General features: G+C 36.6%; 1 protein-coding gene across 1 annotated transcript in view; it reads right to left on the reverse strand.

Annotated features, from left to right (window-relative positions):
• ercc6l2 (excision repair cross-complementation group 6-like 2) overlaps positions 1 to 10927 on the reverse strand; it is a 12499-nt gene extending 1572 nt beyond the window's left edge. Inside the window, exons 1-19 of the mRNA XM_024275666.2 lie at positions 10636 to 10927; positions 10121 to 10443; positions 9909 to 10025; positions 9613 to 9806; positions 9214 to 9307; positions 8458 to 8525; positions 8137 to 8344; positions 6621 to 6761; positions 6225 to 6341; positions 6001 to 6120; positions 5837 to 5908; positions 5409 to 5554; positions 5182 to 5277; positions 4920 to 5019; positions 3816 to 3968; positions 3222 to 3293; positions 1752 to 2580; positions 1520 to 1674; positions 1225 to 1382 (exon numbers count right to left, since the gene is read on the reverse strand). Coding sequence (XP_024131434.1) covers positions 1225 to 1382; positions 1520 to 1674; positions 1752 to 2580; positions 3222 to 3293; positions 3816 to 3968; positions 4920 to 5019; positions 5182 to 5277; positions 5409 to 5554; positions 5837 to 5908; positions 6001 to 6120; positions 6225 to 6341; positions 6621 to 6761; positions 8137 to 8344; positions 8458 to 8525; positions 9214 to 9307; positions 9613 to 9806; positions 9909 to 10025; positions 10121 to 10443; positions 10636 to 10663 — 3191 coding nt within the window. The 5' untranslated portion in view covers positions 10664 to 10927. The remainder of the gene's footprint in view (positions 1 to 1224; positions 1383 to 1519; positions 1675 to 1751; positions 2581 to 3221; positions 3294 to 3815; positions 3969 to 4919; positions 5020 to 5181; positions 5278 to 5408; positions 5555 to 5836; positions 5909 to 6000; positions 6121 to 6224; positions 6342 to 6620; positions 6762 to 8136; positions 8345 to 8457; positions 8526 to 9213; positions 9308 to 9612; positions 9807 to 9908; positions 10026 to 10120; positions 10444 to 10635) is intronic.
• Between the last annotated feature and the right edge of the window lie 8979 nt (positions 10928 to 19906).

Below are 19906 nucleotides of genomic sequence, written 5' to 3' on the forward strand. Positions count from 1 at the left end.
TTTGACTTGTGAGGTGCTATAAACTAGTGGGAAAGAGTGTAAACAAAGGGCTGATGGGAAATTAGCCGAGTCTGAATTGTCCACAATTCAGAGGTACATTTTCAATGAGCTCCTGCAGCTCTGCAGAAAATATATCTTCAAAAATGACACACTTATTTTGCCTAATAACAGCATAATCATAAGTAAAAGACCACTGGAATTGATTTTACAGTAGATCAAAAGATAATCGGAGTGAGACTTTACAGAAAACCTGCCAATGGGGAAACATGTATGCATGTTTATATAGTGCAGAAAGAATCAACTCAGCTTAATTCACCTGATATTGCACTGTGGCTTTAACCTTAAACAAAAAAGCCAACATACAAGCACACAATGAATTAAAAAGTCATTAATAAGCAGCATTTTTGAAACCCCACATAGTGATATTTTGACATTCTGTGCAGAGCTGAAGACGAATAGCTCAGGCTCCTTTCCAGACAGCAGTGTAGCATGAGGTGTTTTTCCTGGGCAGTCATCAAAACGCTGCTTTAACCAGACAAAGGAACCCAAATACTTAAAAGTCACTGGTGCTGCTGCAGCACGCTCATGTTCCTACCATTTGTGGCTTTCTCTGGAAAAACAATAAATAAAAGTAATGGCAGTAAAAAGCTGACGTGCATGTGGATTCAACTCATTAAACAGCGAGGTTAATTGAGGCGATATCGATGTAACTGGAGTGTGTGTTTTCACTGCCTCTGGGCAGAGACCGGGGTGAGACTGGAGCCATAAAGGTGTCTACGAGTCTGCCTATGAGTTCTGGGAGGGGAGCAGCCGGAGGTGATGCAGTGGTTATGTATGAACACACAGCGTTTGTGTGTGTCGGTGTGGGTTTGGATGTCCTGAGGCGTTCGTTTCTGCTCGGTCCCTGGAGGCCTGCGGTCGTGCAGGGGAAAACTCCTGCACTGATGAGCCTCATCATAACCGGATAATCTTTGGCACGATGCTGGGAAATAGGTGGAAGGGAAAGCTCCGAGGTGGTCCGTCACAGAAACACACATTAAAAGCACGCAGCTTTAAAGGCCCAGGTGGGGGCGCTAAACACTGCGGCTTTGGTGCGTTTTGGCCTCCGTCCCAACACTGCCAGGAATTCCTGCAAATTAGCCAAACTCTGCAGTGCTTTTTCCTACGCTCATTATCTTTACTGTCTATTTTCTTTTAAGGTTATGACTTTCTGCTTCTCACTACCTCTGTATGGCTTTGGGAGTCTCCCCGATGATGACCGTGACATGTCCTTTACAGTGTGTACTCTTGCTGGAGAAGAGGACGGGATGCTCCACGTTGGGTCTCTGCTCGGTGACGTCAGCAGGGCAAGGCGGAGTTTGTGGGAAGCTCGTGGGCAGACTCTGGTACAATAAAAAACAAAAGAAATAATCAAGCTTTATGGATTTAAAACTGATTAGTTTTGATCACCCAAAACCAACATCTGGGAGTCTTGCTGCCTGAATATTTGCCGCAGTTAATTAGCACTAACTGCTCTTACCTCCTGGGTACCAACTAAGTTATTGGCTGGAAGCTGCGAGTACATTTTACGTTCAAACACGTCCCGAACAGCAGCTCTACTGATCAGCTCTTCGGCTCTGCTTCCACCCACGACACGCTGATTTGAGTGAGAAAACACCACCTCCTGCACTCCACCTTTAAAGAAAAACGGGTCATTCATGTTGGAATTGATTTGGTTCCAATGTATTCCCTATAAAAGCTGTGAATCAAACCTAGCACACAGTCGATGGTTCTATTTCTCTCTTTGGATGCTGGAGACGTCTGCTTTCTCAGACTTGTAAATGAAACGGCTTTTGGCCTCACGGCTCCTTTTCCAGCTTCATCCTCTGAAGATGTGAATTCCTCTATTTCTGCGGTGTATTTAGATCTTGTCTTGTCCCTCACACTTGCACTTCTTCTCTTTTCTTTGAGGCTCTTGCCACTTTCTCCTCCTCTACCGCTTAAACCGAAAGCCTCCTTCGAGGGTCGCGCCTTTGCTTCCAAGTCCAAATCATCAGATTCATCAGAGTAATCCTGAAAATGGTGTGATTTAAGAATTGGTTTTCTGTGTTTTTTGGCTGGCTCCCTTTCTGGTGAAGAGTTTATATCTTCAACCACTTCCACTCTTTTTTCTTTCATTCTAACAGTTTCCTGAAAAGCCTCATCTCTGCGGTCTTCAGATTTTCTCTCTGTGCTCCAGTTTTCTGCTCCAGATTCAACGGCATTCTTCATCTTTTGATCCTCGGCATCCTCTTCAGATGAAGTGTCTTCAGTTCCTGAGCTACTGCTTTTGTCTGGTCTTTCTTTGACCCTTTCGAGAAGCCTGGAGAAACCGTGCTGGAGGAGACTCATTCGACCAGAGGCTGAGGTATTTTTCCCCACGTTGCTGTCAGAACTCATGTTTGAAGCTTTCCTTTTCTGTCCTTGTTTCTCCTCTTCTGTTTCTTCCGATTCACTCAGACTGCTGAAGTCCAGCACATCTCTGGAGGCCTTTAAGGCTTCGTTTCTCTTGTCGGCTTCATCATTAGACCCTGCAGGACCAGTAGGGATTTCACCAGGTTCCTAAAAGGAAAGTGAAACGAAGAAACTTTTAAACAGACTCGCAAAAACAAAAAAAATGTACAAGTGATGCATTAGGAAAAAATGCAGCAAAAGTTATCCTTTTTTTCCTTTCTCATTTATATAAAAAAACATTCACAAACAGTAAAATCTAAGATTCCTCAGAGGTTTTGGAAGTGTGTTCTAAAGCTTCCTGCAGCACATTTCCAGCTTTCATCTTTCAAGAAGCTAAATGGTCACGTAGAGCCAGCTATAAAAAGAATTTGCAAAAAAGATGATAGTGATTAAAAAAAAAAAAATGGTACATTTATGTAATCTAATGCTGTTTTGGACCCTTGCATGTACTTGTCTGGAACACCCTTCCTCCTCAAAGGGGAACTCTGCTACAAGAAGATCGGCAGCAGTGTGATGTGGGCCTTCCATCAGGTCAACTAACAATGTTTAACTGCCTGGGCAAATCAGAAGTTAGTTATGATAAAACAAAGATGCTAAAGTGAAATGTGGTTTGACATTTTATCATAAGGTTCCCGCTTGATGGAAGTTGTCATTTAAATGTGAACTTTGAATGATTTTCACTTGGGAGATGAGTTGTAAGCACGTAGTGGTAAACGTTCTGGATCTTCAACATCTGCACAGATACTCACGTCGTTTCCCTCTTTCTCATCGCCTTGGTGAGTTTTTGCTGTCATCACACCAGCCTCCACTAGTCCTTCTCTCTGATTGGAACACATTCCACAAAAGGTTAACACTTCAATAAGAAATAGAATTTTTAATAATAATAATTTTAACGTGACATATCAATGGTATACGTATGAAAAGTGCAATACATATGTAGAGATACGTAAAACAGTCGTTGAAAACCACAAATTTGTGTATCATCTAAAAAAAAATCCTGCAGATTTATGTAATTATTTCCTATAAACTAAATAAAACACATAAAAACGGCACAATTCTCAACCGACCAAAAATTTTGAACTGCTCGAAACTGAATTCATGTTGAGAACCGTTGACTTACATCTGTGCACATCAATGTATGACGAACGCCTGAAATAATTATGAATTACATATATCACACATTTATCACGAAAGACCGAAATACGTGGACGTAGCAGCAGTGTGGCACAACCTTAAGTATCTAGGTTTAGATTCTGGGCATGCCAGCAATTATCCACGCACACATGCAGAGTGCAGCTCCAGAAAACATCGTCATTGGAAGAATAAAAGGTTGGTTATCTGACCTCTAGAATCCTGCGGGTGAGGCAGGTCCCCTGAGTCTGCAGCCTGAAGAGGTTTTTGATCCCAAACAGTTCTCCTTTATAGACACTGTTGCCTTGCACTGCTTCAAAATACCGCCTGGCGCTCTGCTTGCCAACCACCGAACACTGCAGTTGCTGTTGAAAAATCCAAAAATCCAAACTCATTCAACACAGAAATGTTTGCCTTTTTAGTCAGGTACATTTCACATCATTACATGACACACTGAGTAATTAACACGGGAATAATTTATTAGCTTTCATAATTATACAAAATTTTAAAGCAGAATTTCAAAGTATGACTGGTAAAGTTATTTTTTTTTAAATCTTATTCTGAGTCTGAAAGATGCTTTTTCATTTATCAATAGTTAAATAATTTCCAAAACTATTTCCTAATCTTTCATTAAAAAAAAAAGAAATCTTACATCACATATTGTAAATTATATTACTAAACAATAAATCGGTACTAAACATCAGGACTGATTTGATTTTTACTTTAAAGGGTCAACTTTATTTCTACACTATTTGCTGGTGTCATAAAATATTGTTCCTAAATGCAAAAAAAAACAACTTTTGCCATAATTTTTTGAAAATTTTTTTTAGAAATATATTTAAGTTTTTTACTCTCAAATCTGATCTTCGTGAGAACTGAAAAGATTTTTTTTTAATCCGACCTTTGCAAACACACCTGCCTCCCCCTGAACTACTGCCATCACAGAGGCGATAAGAATCCTAAGAAGCCAGAACCAACAAACTCAAAAACAGTTATTATTCATGGTCAATCAGGTTCTGAAATTTAGAGTTACAAAGGCATTGCAATGTGTGCATATATAGCATATTTATACTGCTTTTGTATTCGTTTTATTACTATGATTCTTTTTTAACCTTGTCCGATGACAATAAATACATTCTATTCTATTCTATTCACAGTTTCCTTGATGAGCTAAATCACATGAACCTCAGGAAGGCAACATGGAAAACAGGCAGGACGGTGTTCTTTGAGAACCAGGGTTGGGAAAGACTGATCTCATCAAAGTAAGATTCCTATTTTGTCCTATATTCCTATTAGAAATTGTAACCTTTCTGTACCTGTTTGTAAACTTGTCTGAGGTAGATAATTTCTTCTACGGTCCCCAATGAGATCAGTCGAAGAACAGTAACATCTCTGCACTGACCGATACGATAAGCCCTGAAAACACACAACGGAATTCATTTGTCAGTCTTGCTTTGTGCCTTTATGACAAACATTTACACAATGCACACAACAATTAATGGCTACTAAATAATTATTAGATAGCACAGACATTTATAAGAAAAAAAATACATAAATAGAAACTGCCCCAGTATTTACCTGTCTATTGCTTGTAGATCATTAGCAGGATTCCAGGTGGGATCGAACAGCACCACCACATTAGCACCGACAAAGTTAAGCCCAAGACCCCCTGCCCTAAAAAAGGAGGCCCAAAAATAGAAAGTAACTTTTGTTGGAAATAAACGCTCATATTTGATCATTTGTAATATGCTGGTTTGCTTGGACACTTTGAGTTTTTCCTTTTATTTGCATGATTTCAAACTTACATCGTTGACACCAGGCATAGATTTATATGAGAGGAGCTGTTGAAATCTTTCACTATCTGGACTCTCTCTTTGGATTTGGTGGTTCCATCCAATCGGCTGTAGTCCATTCCTTCTGCCTTGCAGTAGCTCTCCAGCACATTTAACAGCTGACATGTCAAACAAACACATACAAATGAGCATTTAAATAAACAAACACACACAACTGATTTGTGATCCAGTGAAACTAGCACCCAGTAAGTGCACTTAAAAATCATAGAACATTCTACTGTAACTTACAGAGAAAAAACATTTATAAAGTAAGAACAAAAATAATGTCATGTATGAAACAAACCAGCTGTGTTAAATGTCACATCAGGCCCTAAAAAAAACGAGATAAAATAAGTTCAAAAAAGAAACTCCTAAAAAACCCATAACTGAAGAAACCTAACCTTTGTTGACAGAGAAAAGATGAGAATTTTGCTTCTTTTTTGCAAATAGTATTTGAGTAATTTCTGCAGCACCTGAAAGAAAATGCAGAAATGTAACCAGCCAGAATTCAAAATGAATAAATAAATAAAATACAAAACAAAAAAAAAATATTTTATGACCATACCTTCATTTTTCCACTGTATGCTGGGTCTGACAGAGCTTCAAAAGCCTCATTTTTGCATCTCTGCACAAAGTCAGGGAAATTCTGAAAAACCTTTGCACAGATAGAACTCACATACTTCTCCTGTAAAACACAGAAGACTTGCATTAATAGGCAAAACTCAAGAAAAGATAGTGAACATTAAAATAAAAATCCAGTGTAATATTAAAGAGCAAATAACATCTGACCTGTTTTTTGCTGGTTCCAGGAGTGAACTGAAGCAGTGCAGTGTGGTTTGCAGTTTTCCTCAGAATGGCCAAGTAACTAAAATAGAGTTCTGCTATATGAGCCCCTTCGGAGTTTTTCTGAAATAAAAGAGAATTTTATTGTTTTATAAAAAGACCATTTATTTTACTTTGAATCTTTCTTTAGAAACAGTTGAATTTCAACAAATTTCAAAAACATCTTCTTTTTGAAAGAGAACTAAAAGTAAATGGCAAATATTTTTCCAAATTAAAAAAGAAACAACTTTCCAAAAAGCTGACTTTTAAAACATGTATATGTCTTAAATAAAAAACTCAGTTTAGTTTTTTTATTCAAATTTGACAGAAGAAATGATAAACTGCACCATGATGTCAACTAACTTTATAGCAGCAGCTTCTGCGGGTTCGACCGCTTTGACAATCACATTTCTCTGAGGATCTCAGCAGCAGAGTCACATCCTCCGTGTCCAACACAGCTTGATACACAGTCTGCTGGAAGTCTGTTAGAGAGCAGTACACCACCTGTGACCAAACACCACATGGTAATGCTTCAATTTAACTGAAAGGCATTGCATTTGGCACAATAACAACATTTTAAAAGAGGTTTTTAGGGTTTCAGATAAACCTTCTAACATCTCATTTACTGTAGTAATAATAAAGAATACTTGTATTTATTTCTATTGGGTTCAATAGAAAAAATTAGAATGAAAAAACTTTAAAGTTTAAGTGACAACAGGTTGGATCTTTTGTGATGAAACACTTCTGAGTCGTGAAAATTCTTTAGCAAAAATCTAGATGAGAGCTGGGTAACTCCAGGTCTAAAAGGCTGCTGTGTCTGCATGTTTTCTAGATATCACTGCCCTACTCACAGCTGATTACCTGGATCAGGTGTGTCCCACCAATCAGAACATGTCAGATAGTGAAAATTAAACAAGCAGGATTGGGGGTCTAAGAATCCATCCCTGATCCAGATGGTCCCGTTTCCGAATGAAGCAGATTTCTTTGTTGTTTTTTTTTTCATTGCAAACTATTTTATATTTGCAAAGATTGAATTTATTTATTTGTTCATGTATTTGGTAGCGACATTGCAAAAAAGCATTGCTGCAAATGTTCTAGAGTTAGCTACAAAGCTATTTACCCTCTGGTGTCACAGAAAACCTTGTTTTTAGACATTTAAGACATGTTACCAGGTTCAAAGTCATTTTGACTTACTTATCTTTGCTCTACAGTGTGTAACTTTAGGGTCAGAATATTGGCATCTCTCTCAAAAATGTAAACATTGTCAAACTGATGCAGTGAGACAAACACATTTCTCCATCTTCTTCCTCACACCAACTGTGCATTTTACTATAAAATAAATTTTAACTTTTTGTTGTGGACTCCTAAAGGAAATAATACAAAAAGTTAAGAATTTTTAAAGAAAGAAAAAAGGGTATCTAGTGATTTTTTTCCCCCTGAGGGATTAAGTTCTAGTACTGTTTGTGCTTCTGGGAAGCAACAAGGATTCCACAAGACAGAAGATTAGACATGTTCTGCTTGATGAAGCTTCTAAGGAATACTTGCAGGTCCCCATCCCTGTAATTATTGTGCTACAGTCTTGAAGTTGAGTCATGGCATCTGGACTTCTTCCTTTGAAACGGTCTGCCACTCATCCAAGTGGATTCATCCTTTCTGATGAACCATCAGACACCAAGACTTAACTCAAAACGTCACCTAGATAAATGAGAACCCACGTTGTCATTTTGTGCTAAAGGCAAACACAGCTGGGGGGAATGTCTCTTCTTATTTTGCTGACTATATATAAATATATAAGAAAAATATTAGGCCTAAAGTTGATTGGTGAGTTGGGAGTTTCTAAGAAACCCATTAAAGTTCATGTTCCAGTTTCTCATCTTACCCTGTCATCCTTCTTTGGCAGCTGTTCTCTGATCAGAGCTTTAGTTCTCCTGAAGAACCAGGGAGAAATCTTCTTCACCAGAGCTTTAACAGTCTTCCTCCCTGTAGCAAGGGTCCGTTTGGTTGCACTGTGCCTCTGGCCTTGCTCAACTGGGTCGGAGAATTTGTTCTTGAAATGTCCCAAGTGGCCAAGACAGCCTGGTACAGCCCTAGATAAAGACAAAAAAATAAAGAACTAATTCAGGCAAACATGCCCAAACACATGCCTAATAAATAACTAGTTTTATAAAAGTAATAAATTAAAATTTGTTGTTGAACCTACCAATCCATGACACACCAAAGCTCCTCAAGATTGTTCTGTAAAATGGTCCCAGTGAGTCCAATTCTGACCTGATAAAAACCAAAGAGAAAGGAATAACAACATTATGCAAAGAATCACAATGGTGCTGGTATTACTTACAGTAATTAAAACTAATGTTTTACTGTGTTTCATCCTTTTCTGATCATTTTAAGTACTAGAAAAACTAACAAACCTTTCTAGGGGTGTCAAATTAGTACATGAATCACAGCTATTTGAATACAGAGAAATTAGTTTTTATTTTTAATTGCATTTTTATCTATAACTACTGTCATGTTCTAAAATATTAAACAAGGTTCCAACTGTTTACATGTATGAACACTTAATTTAAAACTAATCTGAAAACGTGTTTTAAATCGCCCTCAGTGCGTGCATTTCATGATATCCCTGTATGTGTCACTACTGTGGCGTTATCAATGTGCTGCTTTATAGTTCTTCAATTATTCGAGATTGAAAAATCTACCCATGGGTGGTGTTAAAGTAAACACACTTTCAAAACAAATTTTCACAAATTTAAATGAAAATACATCAAATTGAAGCTTGTCACAGCAATTATTAGATATGATTAAAAATAATTTACTTAGACTAATCAATTACAGGTCATGATTAATTAATCCCATAAAACCGTTAATTGCTGGCAGCACTGTTCTATACATAATCCGAATGGCAATGCTTTCAGAAAATGACAATGTTACAATAACTCGACAAAAATCTGCTCACCTTACATCTCAGGCCCTTCATGGCTTGAGTGATTTGAGAGTTTGGATTTTTTATCTTGTGGGCCTCATCAACGACCACAGCTGACCAATTGACCCTGCAGGGAGGACAGAGATATTTCTGAGTTTACGTCAAAAGTCAGCAATGATGAAATTAGTTTTTATGTGTTACTATTTTTTGACAGAACAACTGCGCAGCTGAAAAAACTAACAACATTACACCACCCCATTAAATTAAGATCTTCTGTGCTCCTAAAACTAAAATATAATTGAAAACAAAGGTAGCTATAGTTGGTAAATAAGAAATTTGATTTTTTTGTGGGATCTGGGTATAAATATACAACCTGTGTAGCAACTGATTTAATATTTTGGTCTGCTGATGTCTTTCTAATCAAATCCTTACATATTAAATTGATCCAAACACAGTCGAAGTGTCTCATAGGTGGTAAGAGCGATCTCAATACGACCGTTGCTGATCCGTGCCAGCTCCACCTCTTTCCTCAGGCCATGGACCACAACACACTGGAAGTAACCCCACGTGTCCAGTTCATCTTTCCAGTTATACAGCACTGACAGCGGAGCCACGATGAGAAACACCTGGACAAGATCATTTAAAAGGCATTTTAAAAAGCTAATAATGGAGGAATATTGATCAATAAATGTCTACCAAGCAGTACTTGTTTTGAGCAAAAGTAATACTTTATTTGGATTAGACTCCTTGGAGGGCATCTGACTTTGCAGAAACAGAGGCCGGTTGTTCTCTACGTCCTCCCATGTGCCCGTTTTGTGCAGCATAGCAGCTAGAAAACCAATGACCTGGAGTAAAATGGTGAAGGAAATCGTCATGCGTCGCCACATTAAGATTTAACGCTTACATGCTTATAAATCTTGTTGATAGTTTTACAGCTTACCTGTACAGTTTTTCCAAGCCCCATGTCATCACCGAGGATACAACCAGAGGAGCGGATGTAGTTATTGTAAATTAATTTGATGCCTTCCCTCTGGTAGTCCCTCAGGTATCTGTTGATAGTGTAGGGAACTCTGTCTTCATCACTTAAACTTAGGGGGACGAAGCAACTGGGGTTAGTGCCACCACCGGGAAACACAGGTTTCTCCCGGGTCAGATGGCTGAAATCTGAATTCATGCTTGTTCTGGAGACAGATGTATCATCTTCTGCATCTTTGGTGACTCCATCTCTTGAAGCCGGTGCCAGACAATTAATTTCATGGCTGGCTGCAACATACAGAGAGTAGAAATCATAACGTACATGATAAAAACCAATACAACTAACTTTCTCTTTAGATTTAACTTAAAATAACAATAATCATAAACTCTTAAATCACCAAAAAGCAACTATAAAACACTAATCTATGAATATATTAAGCTATGAGTGATAGAAGGTCATAATAAAGTCGCCATACAAACCTTCTTCAGCAGCTGAAGTTAAAGCCATCAGGATTCTTTTTGGTTTGTGCCTCAGGAGAGGAGAAGCTGCTCAGTTTCCTTGCTAGCTTATTAGCTTGGCAAGTATTTACGACATAACGGCAGTCGTGAAACTTTAAGAAAACAATTTTAAGCGCATAATTTTTAAACTAAATTGTTTAAGGACTGCTCTGCATTTCATTCTATTTTAACAAACCGAAAAACACAAAGCTACGGTAAAACCAAGCGCTGCCTCACAAATGCTTCTGTTATTGTAGTTGAGCAACCGGCACGGCACTTTCGACAGATTTTAGCTGTTTTAAATAAATGCAAGAAAAATATTAACCGAATTAAAGAATGCTTGAAAAACTATAAAATTGCTACATATTACCCACATATATTTTTTACTTAAAATATATTAATTAAATAAATTAAACTTTTAGCGAAAGTGCTGGGCGCAATCGACTGTTCATTGTTATTTTCCTGTGATCCAAAGTAATCGCAAAAACATATCTTATTTAAGCGATCCATTTTAAACAAATAAAAAAATACGTATTTACTTTTATTATTATTATTATTATTATTATTATTATTATTATTATTATTATTATTAAAAACAACTAAAACAAATCAAGAAGCTGACAGTCTTCTACTCAGCACTAAATCTTACATGTTTTTGTAATCCCACCTCTTATCTGCAAACCTGTTAGGCCACTTTTTTATGTTTTTTTTTTCATCTTTTTTTAATCAGCATAAATATGATGCTTACTGCTATATGACGAATACTCTAATCACAATCTTAAATTAAATTATATATAGTGTTGGTCTATGGTGCAGAAGCTGCAAGTGGTTAGATGATAAAATTATTCTGGTGAATGTAATCATCATTATATTAACCAATACTTCTAGAGCTACACACAAAACCATAAATCAAATGTAAGTCTGACTTTAAAACCTGCTCTTAAGCTGGAGAAAATATTTGCTCTGTTGGCTATCTTGAAGGCTCTGTTTCCATGTTGAATTAAAGTGACACATCAACATTTTACTTTTGCATCCCTGATTTGACTATCCCTAAACTCCACAGCGCTACAGATGAAGAGCAGCAAGGTTCGCTTTTTGCCATGGTACACTGCCATACAAAAATCGAACCTTTTGTTCCTTCCTTCTCATCCCTGGAAATTTATAGGGCAGCTGCTGCAGATGTTCTCATAAAGAAAGCCCAAACACTGCTGTCAAATGGTTTACATATTCCACTAGATAGATCTTTCTCACACTTGTTCTCTCACTGAACCACGAGGGCCGTCTTTGGCTCCATTCACAATACTACATTCTCACTGGATCAGTGACTGTGGAGATGAATAGATCATTGGCTACAGATAAGAAGTTCTCATAATCTAACATTTTCACAGATGACCATCTGGTCAAAGAACTGCGATGAATGAGGTGTGGGGTTTAAATTTTCAAAAAGATTTTTTTTTCAAACATCAAGAATTAGTCTTGTTTTGTTGCTTATTTGTCAGGAACTGAATAATTAATTGGTGATTAACTGTGAAAATTGTTTAATTTTCCAGTGCTAGTTCTAACCCAGACTTAACATTGATAACACATTTTACAAAATATTTTAATGGAGGTTATGAGTTCCTTGTATGAAATTTGACTTTAAATCCTCATATAGATGAAAATTAAACAAATTTCTATGTAAAGTGTATTTTTTTCTGTGCTTAAATGCATCTGGGTCTTCAAATTTGATCATTATAAGTTTAGTTTATAGTTTTTACACATAGAACAAAACAGAAAATTCTGTCTGACAAAAATTACTTAAACTTGCTGTGGAAACCCCACAAATATTTAGTGAACCACTTTTACAACAAAGAATGAAAGTTTTAGGTGTGATTAAAAAAATAACAATAACACATGTTTTCAACAAACTAAGTTACATATTTTTAATACAAATACAAGAAAAAATGCAAGAAATCTGTAGTGCTGCCATGCAATTAACGTTTTTGTGTGATTAATTAATCATGACCTGTAATATATATATATATATATATATATATATAAATTCACAGATTTCTTAGTGCCAAATATATAAACATTCATGCAGATGTTGTCTGCATTTCAGTCAGCCTGTGTGGCTTCAGCTTCCAGACAGACCAAAACATTTGAGTTTTTCTTCTGGGGAATTTACAGTTCATTTGACATTTTTCCGGGATTTTTTTTTCTGCTTTTTTATTTGTTTTTTTTTTTTACAAGTTTTCCAAATTGTGTCTGTGGAAAAGAATGAAAATCTTACTAAAATAAAAGATAACTGTTGTCCAGAAACTACAAATAATTGTCCTATTCTCCTTTTCCTTTATAAAACTCTAAATCACAGAATATTGAAATAATCTGGTTTATTTTAAACAGTTTTATTATGCTGAGTTCACTCTCAGGCGTCTGTTGGTTCCAAAGGGTTCAAAGAGAATTAAATACAGTACAGGCAGAGGCAAAAAACCTAAAATGCTAATTTAAGGTCTCCAGCTAATGCAACTTAAAAATATAGAATATGCATAGGAGAAAAAACATAAAACTACTAATTAGTCACAATTATTAAAAAATACATGTGAAAAGAGCAAATAAAAAAAGTAACAATAAAATCAAATTAGTTAGTATGTGACCAATAATGTGATGTAAGTGTAATAGATATATGCGTATATCTAAGTATAAATAGAGTAAAAATAAGTATCACAATTGGCAAAAGACATGATAAACAGTTATTAAATAACACAAATTACATGCTTTTTAACACATCTTTTGCATCACTTTAAATAAATACAGGTATTTTTACTTGTAAAAACTCATTCTACAGTTTTGGTCATTTAAAGACCCTCCAAAAATATCCCCATTTCACCAAGTTATATGAGTTTCCTCGCACATTTTTTTTATTTAATAATATAAGTAAACCATTTTCATAGCATTAAAATATTTTAGAATGAAGGAGAACTTCTTTAGGGAATGTTAGATCTGGCTTGGTCCAGCCAAACAGTTAAAAAAAAAAAAACCTTTAAAGCAAGGATAAAAAGATTATATTACAAAATATTTGACTCCAGTAAATCCTGACCAAGCTTTGTATGTGACAAGTTGGGTGTGAGAAAACGTCAGAGACAAAAGGGCTGCAATTCTTTTTAATAAACTTGTATAAACACTGAATCTCTTCCAAGCATCTTTGAACATCGTCCAGTTTGTCACGCATCCAAACCGCTTTCACACGTGCACTCTGTCCCTGCAACATTGATGATTAAGTTCGCTTTAAACGTCACAGAGGTCTAACTACGTAAAAGCCTCAGATGACCCGATTTTATTGGCTTGTTCCTTTTGTTTTCCCAGTGCAATGGAAAAAAAACTCTGCAAGGCACCGTGTTTCAAACTTCCTCTCATTACGGCGAGACCCAATGGAAAACCCTGATTCAGTCACCTCAAGCGTAATGGTGACAGTGGTATGTGTGAACACACATTCAATAAGTACCTGAGTTTTTGGCAAACATACAGCCAGTTAGAACAGCTGATTAGCTGACCGTCAACAAGAATGTGGCCTACAAAGCAGAGCAGACAGTAGACAGAGCCTCTGAATTTTGTGGTTTTGCTCCACTCTGGCATTAACCGCAGTTCTGCTGCCACAGACTCTCTTTAAGTGTTTGATCTTTCAAAAAAGATTTCTGGCCACTTGACAGTAGTTCCCCCTCTTTTACTCTTCTGAACCACCTCTTACCCAACGTGACCGGGGCTCTCGGAGAACTGCATGACTGCACGTCTTCACAAAGAGGCCACACAAAAAGCTCCAATTCAGCAGAATGTCCATTTCTCAGGCATGCAATTATATTCCCTTGTACTTTGCAATTCATAGCTACAATCAGGGAGTAGCACATTGTGTTGTGAATTGCACATTTTTAGGAATAGTTGCAAAAGAAAAGTCACTATTAGAGTTTCCATTTGTACAATTTTCTAATTGTTAGGAAATGATCCTGCAACTATATGCATGTGTTTCCATATGGATTAGGAAAAGCACAATCTTAATAGCAACGTATATGCAATGAGAAATGATTCCACATTATATGTAGTTTAGTTTCATTTTGCTTAGTTTGGAAAGCCACCAACATGCTTTTGTGTAAAACCTTTATGTGAATGTTTTTGCATATTTGTCTCAATGTTTTATGGGATGTTACCCGGAAGGGAGCCGTCCTGCAGGGAGTCAGGCCATGCGTCCATGCGTGTAGTGCACACTCATTCACCATATGGGGTCCGGAGGGGCTTCCAGGGCCGGGCCAGTCCATGCCTATGGACCATTTAGCACACATTACATTTTGCTTCATGGCTTTGCAGCACTCCTCCTCATACACCAGCTCTGGAAAACTTTACGGTGAATCACAGAAAGGCCCCTCGGGGAACATAAAATCTACCAAGAAGGATTTACGGTTTTTGTATTTATTGGCATATTTTTGTGCCATTATGTTGTTTCTTTAAAACAATGTGACATTGTTTGTTTAAATCTGTCAGTGTCACTGCACCATATAGACACATCTGTCATTGCACACTGTTGTAAAAAAAGATCCGCCTTTTTACTGAATAACATAAAATGAAAAATATTTCCTTTACAATTATACTCTTTTGTGAACTTATTTTTCAACCTCCAGGTATTCAGCAATTTAGACCCTCTGGAAAAGTTGTTTTAGGTTGTGAGTTTTGACCCACTTTATGTATAGGGCCGATAGCAGAGAGATTTTTTTTTTTTTTTATCGTAGAGAGGTTAGAACGCTCTTTGAAGGTTGGTATTGATCTAACAAGATGGTCTGGTTCAGTTACAATCAATGCAGACGTCTATTTCAAAAAGTGACATAACTTTGTTCATTAAGTGCTTAAGTAAGAGATTAGAGTTTTTTTTTTTTTTTGCTGTGCCAAAATGATGTAAAAGCCTAACCCATCACATTACATCTGTGCCATTCACTCCAAATTATGTTTTTTGGAAGAATTTTCTTAACAAAGTTGTTTTCTGCGATCGTTTTGCTGTACTTTCCTTTAACTGTCAATTTATTAATGCTTTTTATGTAAATTTATTGATGTTGTGCAGCAAATTGAGCAACTAAAAGTCCATTTATATGCCGAAATGACAAATAAAAGAAATTGCAAAGCACTCATTTCAACACATCCATGCCTGAAATTATTTTAAATTAAGTAAAAAAAATCTTCTGTGTTTTTCCAATCAAGGTGATGCTTAATTAAGTGGAGTCCTAAAGAGGGTGAAGGAGTTAAGAATCGTTTTCTCATTTTTTCTCCAAAAGTTCAATAGTTGCTTTTAAAAATTCAAAAACAGCAATTTTTGTTCTTTACTTTTTCCTTTTTTGCCATGCTATTCTGTTTAAATTTCCCTTTTCAGGTTTCCTGCTGCCTACATGTGATGCCAACTCCAAATCCTGTGAGATTCCATTCACCAATATCCTGTATTTAAGTCTTTAACAACACCTTCTGCATGCCAAAATAAGCAGTATTTTTGCATTTCCCATCCAATAAAAATGAAGTCTACCAAACTATTCAGACTTAACCAATAAATAAGTATTTGAGAGATCAATGAGCTTAAGAATGACTCTTCAGTTTCATGAAATATTTGATGAATTATGCATCTTATATTACAGAGAGCATGAATTGTAGCTTCCTGGCTTTTATTTCTGATCTATCATGTAAGGAAGCTTCTGGAAACACGTTGTTTTAAAGCTAATATTAGCTAATTCATTGGATTTTAGTCCCAGTGAACTCTGAGTGCATTCAGGCATGCACTCTTTTTGTTGAGCTTACAGCTGTGAGGTGAGATCTAGCATGAAGGTGGAGGGAGACAGACAGTGATTTTATATTTCTTATATTTTCTAATAATTGCTCCAACAGTTGATTTCTTCTCACCAAATATGCTTAATTATTGTAAATTGGTTCATTCCAGTCTTGTTCAGATTAATAATCTTGTATCTGGTGTCCTTTGACAGCTCTTTGGTCTTGGACATGATGAAGATGATGCACTCTCACTGTCTGAGGCTATGTGCAAGTGTTTTTATATAGATAAGCATTTCAAACGGGTGATATTAATGCAGGTAAGGAGTGGAGGACAGAGGAGATTCTTGAAAAAATGCAACAAGTCTGTGGGGAGCATGAATATTGCCAATCTATAGAAGCTGAATGCACCAAAACACAAATAAATCCTTAAAATAATACAATATGATTATATTTGACATTCTTTTTTTGTCATTCAGTTGACATTTAATGAACATAACAGTCCTCTCTCTTTTTCCACAGCTGATGACTGACAAATACTTTTTTTGCCTCTGTACGAAATAAAGGTAAAAAAAATTAAACAATTATTGTCATTGTACCAGTACAACAATATTGAACAGCAACTCAAGAACAAGAACACCAAAAATAAAATGTGTAAAAAAGTAAAAAATAAAGTACTTTCTGTCTGTAGAAGCTGCCTCAGTCCATTTGGGGGATGTCAAGGGTTTAAACTGTGTTTGGTGATGTTTTGGACTTTGAGTGACAGCAGCCGGTGATCTTCTCTGCTGTCCTCACAACCATTTGCAACTTTTATTTCTCTGCAACACCAATTGTTCCGTATCAACCGTAACCCTTGTGCTATCCTAGGAATGTTTACATTAAAAGTGGGGTCATCTGGACCCCATAAGATAGCATAAGATAGCATACTCAGTGGTCTTTTAATTAGGATGATGCCACTTTTAGGCCAAATAAAACAGCTTGTATTTTTTTCTAGGACATAGTTCTCTAGAAACTCACCTCTGAATTTTGGGTGGGACTGTTCTTTTATCTGTACACTCTCCCACTAGCTTACAGTCCCTCAAAACCCCAACCGAACATTATGGGTGCAACAAAAATGGCAAGTGATATTGGAGATATTCAGTAGTACAGTTTGGATCTATTTGTTTGTTGGTGGATGCATTGGAATGGAGGAATGATCTGCTGACTGTAGCACCAACATCACTGCTACAGTTTTGTTGTTTGCTCTTGATTCTCCACGATTTGAATAATAAAATTCTCAGAAATCCAGTTTCATGTTTAATTTTCTAAATATATGTCTTCCATCATGAAAAAATGGCTCTAGAAAATGTTAAAAACACAATTTTCATTTGAGTGGGTCTATGTAACCCTACAGCGCAATTTTTGCAGAAAGTGATCTATCATATGATATATATGATTAATATTAACGTCCATCCCTTTTTTCATTCCTTAAAAAAAGCTGATACAGAATATACTGTAACAGACGGACTCTTCAGTTTACCCCAAAGCCCTTATCTACTCATTTTCTGCCCATGTTTCCTATCTCATTGCTCCTGTCATTCACCTTTCCTCTCTCATTGGATCTGTGTGTGGTCTGGAGACACTGTAAATCCTCAAGTCCCAAATCGTGCCACCCAATGGGATACTTATCCACAGTATCAGCTACCATGCCAGACCAAGCAGGGCAAGGCCTTTTATGTCTTTATGCTTCCTACAAGAAACCCTTAATGAACTCTTTCCAGTAACGTGAAAAGATAACTACTTTCATATGCAGCAACCAGTGCATTTGGTGTGCTTGCTCACTGTGAATCAGTGTCTTCTTGGACGATTAATTTTTGAAACAACGTAAATATAAACAATCAAACTGGTGGTCTAACTTCTTGTTATTGTTGCAAGTTCATCCAAATATACCCCTGTATTCCAACAGAATGTCTTTTTAGTCTTTTTTCATACAGAAATGCCTCCATTGTTTTTCCTCCTTTCATAGGATGAGATGCCTTTTTATAAATAAAAAGTGAAGTTTTACAACAACCATTTACAGATAGAGCAGAAAATTTCTTTGAAAATAAACATTTGGGATTCACTGTTTGTCTCAGAAAATAAAACACACGTTGCTTTTTCAACATCCCTTTGAGCTGGATGTTCCAAGACTGATCTAGACAGTGTCATAACCACACATGCTGGCGACAGAGCAGGATTAATCTCATTCAGCTCTAAGCTGTGGGAACAGCGGAGGCGTTGAGGAAAAAAGAAAAAAAAGAAAAAGTCTAAACTCTGTCTTTTGCCTGCTGGCTGGGTGGTCTCACAGGCACAAATATCTTGGTAAGTGACCATCGTCTCAGCAGTTCACATCAGCTTTTCAAATAAACAAAAGACCACAACTTGCTGCCAGAGTGGAGATAGAGGTGCACAAAGGTGTACACAACAGCTCTACCCTGTTCGGTCCAGATGGGTTCGCAAAGGAAATCAAATGTAGGGAAAAAATGTGAGAACGAGGTGCAAAAAGTGAGGAGTAAGAAAGGAAAGGAAAGGATGAAGGCAAGTGGCGAGATCCTGGCGTTTCTCTGTGTGTGGTCTGAAGACCTCCAAGCTCGTTTCATGGTGACTGCATCCTTCCTGTGCTCAGAGAAAAAGGCACGAAAATAAAAGAAGAAGAAACAATAATGTCTGCACAATAAAGAAAATGTTTACCTTTGCTGGTGTATGAGCAACACCCAGTAAACTTTTATTCTGAAGGAAGCGAAGCAAATGTGGTCACTTTTTTACTCGCCAAAGGAAAATTACAGTTCTATAAGTATGTAGAACACATTAACGTTAATACATATTTTTTTTCTGAGGTTGATTGAATACAAAGAGCTAAATTATTTAAAACAAAGATATCAGATGGTTTTGTGTCCCCTTATAACAGCTACTGGTTTAGTTTTTAAATGCACAGGCAGACTATGTAGAGCAATATTGTTTTTTCTGACATTATAGCTTGAGGCTCACAGTTTCCGTAGCATCTAATTGACAATTTGGCTACTCAGATTATTCTACCTGCAGGAGGCGTTCTATCTGAGGCTTCTAAAGAATCCAACAAGTGCCTCCAAATTTGGGTTTTGGGCTGAAAGACTTCCCAATTTAGGATACCCTTAAGTTTTTTTTTTCAGCACCACAAAAGTTATTTGTTTCTTTATGTCATTAAATATTTCAACCAAAAATGTTGTTATTGTTCCTCATGAATATTTATTAGTGCATTTAATTCACTGATTTTGTACACAGTAAATTTTGGACGAACTTTATAAGATCACCTAATTTGCTACAGTACAATAATAAAGAAAGACATGAAAAAGAAAGTGTAAAGTACTTGACAAAAAACAATAATATCATGGCCCTCAAATTTTAAAACTACATAACCCTACACCTGACGTTCTTAAAAAATAAACTGTTCCCTCAAATAAAATTTTGTGGCCAAGGGTAAATA

The sequence above is a fragment of the Oryzias melastigma genome, linkage group LG9 (genome assembly GCF_002922805.2).
Source record: "Oryzias melastigma strain HK-1 linkage group LG9, ASM292280v2, whole genome shotgun sequence".
Classification (NCBI taxonomy): domain Eukaryota; kingdom Metazoa; phylum Chordata; class Actinopteri; order Beloniformes; family Adrianichthyidae; genus Oryzias; species Oryzias melastigma.